The sequence below is a fragment of the Barbus barbus genome, assembly GCF_936440315.1.
Source record: "Barbus barbus genome assembly, chromosome: 3".
Lineage (NCBI taxonomy): Eukaryota > Metazoa > Chordata > Actinopteri > Cypriniformes > Cyprinidae > Barbus > Barbus barbus.
Window position 1 is genome coordinate 17,247,360 of NC_136731.1, and position 10,161 is coordinate 17,257,520.

The 10,161-nt window shown below is 36.2% G+C and overlaps 1 protein-coding gene across 1 annotated transcript in view; it reads left to right on the plus strand.

Annotated features, from left to right (window-relative positions):
* Positions 1-2,255: 2,255 nt before the first annotated feature.
* Positions 2,256-10,161, plus strand: part of LOC306845270 (protein KRI1 homolog) — an 8,348-nt gene continuing 442 nt past the window's right edge. Inside the window, exons 1-19 of the mRNA XM_079377978.1 lie at positions 2,256-2,647; positions 3,233-3,309; positions 3,470-3,575; positions 3,680-3,782; positions 3,980-4,046; positions 4,916-4,965; positions 5,116-5,215; positions 5,325-5,402; positions 5,492-5,595; positions 5,929-6,061; positions 6,190-6,285; positions 6,620-6,790; positions 6,976-7,051; positions 7,247-7,365; positions 7,477-7,648; positions 7,800-7,930; positions 9,161-9,225; positions 9,408-9,503; positions 9,650-10,161. The exon at positions 9,650-10,161 is cut by the window's right edge and continues 442 nt beyond it. Of these exons, the coding sequence (XP_079234104.1) occupies positions 2,572-2,647; positions 3,233-3,309; positions 3,470-3,575; positions 3,680-3,782; positions 3,980-4,046; positions 4,916-4,965; positions 5,116-5,215; positions 5,325-5,402; positions 5,492-5,595; positions 5,929-6,061; positions 6,190-6,285; positions 6,620-6,790; positions 6,976-7,051; positions 7,247-7,365; positions 7,477-7,648; positions 7,800-7,930; positions 9,161-9,225; positions 9,408-9,503; positions 9,650-10,151 (2,322 nt within the window). The 5' untranslated portion in view covers positions 2,256-2,571 and the 3' untranslated portion in view covers positions 10,152-10,161. The remainder of the gene's footprint in view (positions 2,648-3,232; positions 3,310-3,469; positions 3,576-3,679; positions 3,783-3,979; positions 4,047-4,915; positions 4,966-5,115; positions 5,216-5,324; positions 5,403-5,491; positions 5,596-5,928; positions 6,062-6,189; positions 6,286-6,619; positions 6,791-6,975; positions 7,052-7,246; positions 7,366-7,476; positions 7,649-7,799; positions 7,931-9,160; positions 9,226-9,407; positions 9,504-9,649) is intronic.

Below are 10,161 nucleotides of genomic sequence, written 5' to 3' on the forward strand. Positions count from 1 at the left end.
CTTGACTGTAGTTGTTTTTTTCATGTAGTAAATCTATCATAACACAAACATCATTAGCTTTTCCAGGGCTATGCTTTATATTAATCCAATAAAATTACAGTTTGGTTTAGAGCTGCAAAGGATGAAACAGTACCTAGCTTCCTTAGAAAAAACACCGGCCCTATGAGATGAGAAGATCAAGGGTCCTTTTCCCAGAGATCTGCTGAATGTATCCCTTCATCTGGTGCACATGAGGCCCAGGCTGACAGTCACTTCTGCAAAATACCGACATCACAAAGGCATCTGTAAATGTGAACCTAAAAGCCTTATTTTACACGTGACTCTGCTTATAAATAAGAGCACATTCCTACTGGATGCACATTATTCATGTAGGTTTAGAATGACCCATAATAACAACAAAGGAACGATAGTAAAGCCATGACTTCTGGAATTCTAGGAAAAGAGGGGATTTCAGGAAAGTGAATTCTAGGAAAAGAGGTGATTTCCAGGAAAGTGAATTCTAGGAAAATAGGTGATTTCCAGGAAAGTGAATTCTAGGAAAAGCTCACGTCTCAGTTTTCAAAGCACACTTGCCCCATGGGGTGATACCATGATATACTGACATCCTGGGAAAAGTGGGCTACGGATTAGTTTTGTGGACCTCTATGACCTGTACATGTTTTTGACTAAGGCACCTGGGCAAACAGCTCCACCTCCAATATGTTTGGTTATCACTCACGCTTCTGGCACTTCTAAGAGTGTTTGGTGGTTATGTTATAAAACGTTCATTTGTGTTAATCTATGGAATTATCTAATCTATCTGTATTTAAATCTAAAAATACATATTTATATATCACCATGGCTGCATTTATTTGATCAAAAATATGGTAAAAACTATAATATTGCGAAATATTATTACAATTGACAATAACATTTTTCTGTTTGAATATATTTTAATATATAACAATAGTCTTTAGTGTCACATTATCCTTCATAAATCATTCTATACTGATTTTTTTTTCAGAATTTTTAATAAATGGAAAGTTAAAAAAACACAGCATTTATATTTTGTGAAATTATCATTATTATTGCTATTTTAACTATTTAATGTGTCTTTGCTAAATAAAACCAATAATTTCTAAATTTCTAAATAAATTTCTAAATTCTTACTGACCCCAAACCTTTTTTACTTTATGTTTTTACTTTAGTATGTCCCAGCAAAACCATTGTTTTTGCCCTTTATAATTTATGGCCATCAAATTCATCTGTTTTAGGATCTGTCTCTTATTTGGCTTTTTTATTGCTAAAAAACACTTACATCACAGCGTGTCCAGAACAGCCCATAATTGTTTTCTTTCTCGTAATCGCTCAGAAATCTGACATCACTAATGATTAGCCTTAGATACTCTGTCACTGCGCAATGTTTGTGTGGCGTGTTTGTTTTGTGACTTTGCTTTAGCAAAGAAAAAAAATCCTCATATGGAATATTGCTTGATATATTCATATTCTTAAAATTTATCTTTATTTTAATCTGTCAAAGTCAAGATTTTTGCAGACAGTTCACTGAGTGAACAACATTTCTTTAAGTGTGCAACATATCCAGTGGACATAGTGATGACTGTTGGATATATATATATATATATGGTTATGGTTATATATATCAATGTTGATCTATAATTAAGCAAAAAGGATAACGCTACTCTTTATTCTTCCTCCTCCTCTTAGCCTTACTCTTAGAGTTACTGCAAATCTAAAGAAAGGAGGTCAGAGCCTAATCAACACTGAACTGTGACGGTGAATAAAAGCAGTGAATAATAGGTAAAACTCTGAACTGCTTGTGTTTTTTATGTACCTTGGCCTCTTGCCATGCCTATATGTAGAAAAGGGAATCGTTTACCTTTCTCTGTAGTTGCATTGAGTCAGACACAGGGGTCAGCGCAGGGGCCGCTGAGAGGATGACAGATATTTGAGCATTATTATTAGTAATATTATTGAATATGTATAGGATTAATTAAAATTATATATAATTGATTGCTTATAAATTCATATTATAATATTATTTTGCACAATTATTAATTATTTCGATGTAATAATTATATTATTTTAATTATGTATTATATTACATTATAATTAATGCATTTTTATTAGTTTCGTTAATTATTACTTTCATTATTATTATTATTATTATTATTATTATTAATTTTAACGAGAGTAATACACCAATTTCAGACAAACTTTTTATTATTATTTTACATGATATTCTGCCCTCTAGTGGTCTGATTTAGCCCAGCTTTTCCACGACGAAGTCACGTGGACGAACAAAGAGACACATTTTTATCTAAAAATCTAAAATAAACCGTCTAAATCTGAGACTAAATGGACTGTTTTAATTTCTACGAAGAAAAGTTAGTTGAAAAAGAATCCGCGATAGGAGGAGATATTTGAACCGTGAACTCTATGACGTAGCAGGGTCATAGGTCACGTGCCCATGCTGTGTAGCAACGCAGCGCAACATGTTCAACGTGAGAGTTTGAATTATTGAGATATTGATCTGGTTCTAACTCGCAAGAGACTACACAGTTGTAAACGATCATGTCGGGCCTCAAGATTAATGCGAAGTTTGCAGAAAAATATGAGAAATATCGTCAGAAAGAAGAACTACAGAGACGTAAGTTAAGACACTTAGGCTGGAAACACAAGCACGGGCTGTTTACCACGCACTCAGATATTAATACTCTGCATTTTAATATGCTACTATCTATACTTTATGTGCTGAATATGGTCAATGATCCCTATATCGATCTGAAACATCAAACGTGCTGCGATTTATTTTTGTATTTGTTGTCGACATTGTTTATAAAAATGAAGAGTAATGTTGCATATATTCATAAATATAATCTAACTAGACCATTTTTTAAACTTTACAAGTACAAAAATTCACCATTGTAACCCAAATTGTCATATTTACTAACAGTAAACAGTGGTAAGTTCTTCCACAAGTGTTGATAAATAAGAATGTAAACATTCTGAAAGCTTGTTTTATATGTCTGTTTATATATTATTATGAACAATGTAGGTCGTACTTTCACTTACAGCGTCTTTTTAGGCATGAGACCAAACATATCCTGCAAATTTGACATTTCTGCTATATATCTCTCTTTGTGTCATTCATTTAATTTTACAGTGAACTGTGCTTTTAAATCTGTTGAGTCAAATGAATGCTAAATCTGAGTGTTTATGTCAAATGTTCCAGTGAAGGATCGCTATGGAGACCAAGATGAGGAGAATTCCTCAGACTCCTCCAACTCTGACTCTGATGAGAGTGAAGTGGTAAAATATTCTCTCTCTTTCTTGTTTGAAAAACTTTTGCCAACTTTATACCCGGATTATCATGTTCAATACTCTGATGAATGACATTTCACTGCGGGTTATACTCTGTATAATTGTGTATGTGACAAATAAAAATCTTGAATCTTGAATGAATTTATAGGAGCTGGACCCAAAGCTGGACAGAGATTTTTACAGAATGCTGTCACTGCTGAAGAAGAAAGATCCAAAGATTTATGAGAAAGATGCCAAATTCTACAGAGAAGAGCGTATGAATGATAGCTTCATAATATGCTTTCTACTCCAATTACAGACATATACTGTATGAGGAGACTGTGCTGTTTTCATGTGAATTGTCTCTGTGAATAAACAGCTTCTGGATCAGGCGGCGATGACCAACCGTCCACTTCAAGGAAGTCAGAGAAACCCATGTTCCTGAAGGACTATGAGAGGAAAGTCATCCTGGAGAGAGGAGGGTAAGAAATCATCTGTTTATAAATGATAAAAGCTGTGGCCACAATGAATGAAACAATAGTTGTTTCAAAGCTGAAACAGTGGAAACATAATGAAAATTAATTGTTTATTTATGATATGTTATATATTTAGATTACTGATATTCTCTCTATAGTGTTCAGATTGTTTGTGTAATATAATTGAATATAATCCATTTCAGAAAATATGATGATGATGAGGAGGAGGATGACGGTGCTGATGAAGAAATCTCCAGAAAGATGCAGAAGGTAATTATACTTAAGATGTTAAATTTTTCACCATGGTCTGAAAATGGACCTTGTTACTTTTTATCATGTACTTAAACTTATAGGCCTGGTTTCACAGACAGGGTTTAGGTTAAGCCAGGATGAGGCCATAGTTCAATTAGGACATTTAAGTAGCTTTTATAAATATTATTTTTTAAATAATATAAAGATACAAACATTACTGGTGTGCATCTTGAGGCAAAACAATGAATCTGACATACTTCAAGATCACTCAAGTGCAAGTTTCTTTCAGTTGAAATAGCCCAGACATGCATTTTAGTCTGGGACTAGGCTTAAGACTTGTCTATGAAACCGGGTGATAGTGTACAATTAATTATTCCAAGTTAAAACTTAATATTATTTTTAGTGCTGCCAAATGATTAATTACGATTAATCGCATCAAAAATAAAAGTTTTTATTTACTTAATATCTGTGTGTACTGTGTATATTATGTATATATAAATACATGCACATATGGTATATATTTTGAAAATATTTACATGTATTTAATATAAATTATATGAATATAAATATATACATGTACATTAAATTCTTAAATACATGCATATGTGTGTGTGTTTATATATACATAATAACTATACACAGCACACACACATACTATGTAAACAAAAACTTTTATTTTGGATGCAATTAATTTTTTGACAGCACTAAATATTTTATCAAAATATACAAATGATACAAAACATTCAGATGGAAATGGACTTGGTTTTCATTTAAGATGTTTCTCCACTCATCAAAGTGGCTTCTTCAGTATCTGAAACAGCTTCATGACTAACATATCACTAGATAATATGTTTGGGTGTAATATGGGGATAATATTTTTATTACAGAGAGCTGCATCTCCCACCTACATCCAAGAACAGAAGGAACTACAGGAAAGGTAAGAGATTGTGTTTGCACCATTATGTCATTAGCTGTCTATGTATTGTTCGTCTGTGTTGATTTTGAAGGAGTAGTTCAGTCAAAATGAAAATTCTGCCATTTACTCTCCATAATGTTATTCCAAATCTGGAATATTTTCATTTGGCAGTTTTCGAAAGTTTGTGCAAGACAGTGATGATGAGGACGGTGAGGACGGTGACGAAGGCGGACAGCTGCTGACACGGAGAACCAAAACGCAAGAGGAGAAGGTGCTTGATATTCTCTTCCTTAAAAATTATGTTAAAGATTGGCTAACTGTGTAGATTAAAACTGATCATAAACCTTTTCTTTGTGCTTGTCTATTCCTGCTTTCTGAAGGACAAAGAGGAAGCCGACTATGTGGAATGGCTGAAGGGTCAGGCGGAGCTGGACGGGGAGGAGGAAGTTAAGGACATGGTCAGTGTTTTGCTGCAGTTTTAAGATATTTAATTATGAAACGATGGATAACTAAAGGCTTTACTCACTCTTGCTCTTTTCTGATCCAGAAATACCTGCGAGACTACTGGAACAACCCCAAGCTGGATGAGAGAGAGTCTTTCCTGCGAGATTACATGCTCAATAAGGGCTACCTGGAGGAGGATGAAGATAGGTAGGTTTTGTCTATAGTATTAAAGCATTGAATCAGTAAGTGATAAACATGCATGAACATAAATAGCCATTTGAATGTGTATCATTACTCCAGTCTTCAGTGTCACATGATCCTTCAGAAATCATTTTAATATGATGATTTGCGGCTCAAGAAACATTTTTTATCATTATCAATGTTGAAAACGGTTGTGCTGCTAATATTTTTGTGGAAAGCACACTGTGATTTCTTAAAGGATCATTTGATAAATAGAAAGTTCTTTTGTAACATCAGTTAAAGTATTTGTTTCTTACTGTCCCCAAACTTTTGTATCTCTGTATCTGTGAATACTTTTAGGATCCCCACCTATAATGAGCTGATGCAGGATGATGTGGATGATTCGGAGGAAGAAGGAGAATCATTCCTGCATAAACAGGAAGACTTTGAGAGGCATTACAACTTCCGCTTTGAGGAGCCTGATGCTGGAAAGGTAAAAGGATGTCAATGTCAGCCTGATTTGACATGAACGTTTTTGTTATATGGCGACCTGAGTGTCTTAGTGAAGAGCAAAGCTCTGTTTTAATAATCATTACCCATCAAACCGCTGTTCCTCCACAGATCAAAACATATCCTCGCAACATCGCCACATCTGTCCGAAGCAAAGATGACAGTAGGAAAATGAAGAGGGAGGAGGTGAAAGAGAGGAAAAAAAAGGTAAACTAAGCATACTACTTTTCAGGATTCTTTGATATAGAAAGTTGAAAAGAGCAGCATTTATTAATGTAACAATTTAAGTCTTTACTGTCACTTTTGATCAATATAATATGTCCTTGCTGAATAAAGGTATTCATTTCTTTAAAAAAAAACGTTTTACTGATCCCAAATGTTTGAATAGAAGTGTTGTCAATTATTCAACAAATACGTCAAATTATTCAATAATTATGCATCAGTAAATACTCATTTTTGGGTGAACTAAGGAATCGTCGAGAGGATTGAGAACCAAAATTGTTTAGTTCCTTACAATTCCTATCCCTAACGCATCCTGTAGGAGAAGGAACAGAAGCAGCAGCAGCTGAAGGAACTGAAGAACCTGAAGCGAGCAGAGATCATGGAAAAACTGAAGAAACTGCAGGAGCTGACAGGAAATGAGAAGCTGGCATTCAATGACGTCGACCTGGAGGGAGACTTTGACCCCCAGCAACACGACCAACTCATGCAGGTGGGTCTAAAATGAGAGATATATCCCACCAATGACTATAGGGTCTGGAACTAAACCTCAAGAGAGGAGCTATCAGTAGTCACAACGTGGGATGAAATAACTGCTATTTATCTGTTTGATAATTCCATTGAGCTGCACATGCATTCATCTCTTCAATATGCACTTTTCTTCATTCTCATATACAGCAGTTCTTTGGGGATGAATACTATGGAGAGAACGAGGAAGAGAAACCACAGTTTGATGATGACGATGATTTAGCAGGTAGCATTGTGTCTCTTTTACACTTAATTTCTTTTATTCAGTTTTGGCATCACAGAAATACAATATTAATGTTTTTACTGTAAAACAACTAATAAATGCAGACTATGTGAACATAAGGACGTCTTTCAAAACATTTAAAACTCCTACCAATCCCTAAGTTTTGGAAGCTTTTGTGATATAAATATGTTTTGTTAGAAAACTGGAACTGGGACACGTGGGTCGGTAACGAGGAAAATGAGGACGCGTATGGAGATGAGGAAGATTATGCTGGGGAGGAAGACTATGCGCCCAACTGTGAAGATCCTGACTTTATAGTAAGACTGTTTCTCATTCTTAATATGCAATACAGATGCAGCACTGAACTATTTATTGTGTTCACTGGAAATGGTGTCTGCTCTTAATCGCACCTGAAATCTCTTGAGTAGATGGATGCTGACTATGACCCAAGTCAACAGCCTGCTTCTAAAAAGAAGAGAAAGAAAGAGAGACAGGAGAAGAAAAAAAAGACCAAAGAGGATGCCCCTCTAATGGGAAAGAAGAGGAAGAAGTCCCACTTTGCAGAGATCATCACCAAAAACAAGCCGGTCTTTGATCCAAGTGAGTATTGGATGCATGTTAAAATTTTTTAGACAGGACACTCCCTCTATCTGTCATTGGTCAGTCAAAAAGAAAACCCCGCCCACATTTACACTTCTGTATTCCTGCATAATCCTAAAATTGTATTTGCCCATTCTGATCATGTTTCCAGAGGAGAAAACCTTTGAGCAGTATCTGGACGAGTACTATAAACTGGATTATGAGGACGTCATTGATGACTTGCCATGCAGATTTCGCTATAGAGAAGTTGTATCGAATGATTTCGGTCTGACCACTGATGAGGTGAGGGGCTACGAGCAACAGTAATCTGTCTGGATGATGATTAGCTCTGAGTTCTGTGCTGATGAGCGATTGTGTCTGACCTGGTATTGCTGTTCCTCCGGGAGTAATTCTGACCAGGGTCTGAGGACAGTAATCTTCTCTCTGAACAGATCTGCACTGGAAACCACCAGTGTACATTAGCATTTGTGTCACATTCAGATCAGAGAGGATTTGAGTGCTGCTTTTAGTATGTTTGAGCTTCATGTTCACTCTCATTGGGGGAAGTCGTGGCCTAATGGTTAGAGAGTCGGACTCGTAATTGAAAGGTTGCGGGTTCGAGTCCCCGGCCGGCAGGGATTGTAGGTGGGGGGAGTGAATGTACAGCGCTCTCTCCACCCTCAATACCACGACTGACGACTTGAGCAAGGCACCGAACCCCCAATTGCTCCCCGGGCACCGCAGCATGGCTGCCCACTGCTCCGGGTGTGTGTGTGTGTGTGTGTGTGTGTGCATTTGTTCACTACTCACTGCTGTGTGTGTGCACTTGGATGGGTTAAACACAGAGCACCAATTTCGAGTATGGGTCACCATACTTGACAATACGTCACGACTTTACTTTACTTTACTTTACTTACTTTATTGGTGATGCTGGAGTTTTATTTGGCTTTCATAGGGATGCCAAGTATTTTAGGAAGGACCATATCTGCCAGTATTTTTTTTATGCGTATCAGTCTGTTTACATTTCCAAAAATTACTGACTTTTATTGTATTTAGTGTTTTATTAGTATAATTAGTTTTGTATATTTCACAATATTACTGGTTTTGGTGTTTTTTTTGTCAAATAACAAGCCTTTGAACAGTAATGTGTATATACATATTTTCAGAATGTTAGTTTAGAAAACTGTTCTCACAATATGACTGTTTTTAATTTATATTTGATCAAATAAATCATCTGTGAGCACAAGTGACGATTTTCAAAAACATAAAAAACTGACCCCAAATATTTAAACAGTAGTTAATAGTAGATTTTTTATTTTTATGTTTTCTTTTTTATTCTTTTTTATTTGGCCATAAACATGAAAATAATTATTAGTTGTATAAGCCACAATTGGTGCATCCCTAGAATTATGAATAATTTAACAAGTATTCTATGATATATTATTTTCTGTGATTTATTTATTAGTATTTTATAAAAAATATATATATAATTCTTTATTTCCATGTTATTCTCACCTGAACTGCTTTCCTTAGATCCTGAAAGCAGATGAAAGTGAGTTGAACCGCTGGTGCTCGTTGAGGAAGACCTGCATGTACAGGTACCATACCACAGTTTTTGTGATGGATATGTGTTAGCCGGGAACTATAGTGAAGCGTTGGAATATATAGTAATAATGTGCAATGATGTTATCTGGGAAAATAGTTTTAGCTAAATAAATAAATTTTTCCACTAGCCTCGAATACATTTTTGATGAGGCTTGCTTCATTTTTCCTTATTTAGGTCAGAGAGGGAGGAGCTATGTGACGTGAAGAACTTCCAGATCAAAGCACGGAATAACAAGAAGAAAGAGCAAGTGTTTGTGTCTTTGTATAACGAGTGAGTGCTCCTTTCAACATCATGTTCATGACACACAAGCTATAAACATAAACCTCATACAAATGAGACCAAGCTTTGCACCAATTTGCTCACCTCCCCATCATATGAGTACTTGTGTTTTAGTGTGTTTGTGCTTCTTTACACAGGAACGAAGGTGAGGAGGAGCTGAAGGAGCCCAAGGGGAAGGTGGGTAAGAAGAGAAGGGATCATCTAAAGAGGTCTGATGTCAATATGGAGAAGAGCGATCTGACAGAAGATGCATCTGAAAGCGCTGTAGTTGACGGCTTAGGCCAAACAGACTTCCAGGAGCTCAAAGAAGCCGCTGTACAGGACGAAGGGGAGGAAGACGAGGAGTTCCTGGTTCCTAAGAAAAAGACGAAGAAGGAGGAGACCGCTGTAACTCCGAAAGAGGAGCTGGCCAAGGAAAGGACTGAAAAACCTCGGTGGATTAAAAAGAAAATGAGGTGCCGAGGTGGACGCATACTTTCCAGGCCCATGACGGTGAAGATGGCTGGAAGAGAGTTCAGCAGACAGAGACTCCAAGCCTACGGGCTGAATCCAAAGAGACTCCACTTCAGAGAGCTGTACAGACAGAAGAGAAAAGAGCGGGAGAAAAAGGAAAAGCAGCAGAAAAAGAGCAAACAGTGATGCTTAAAGT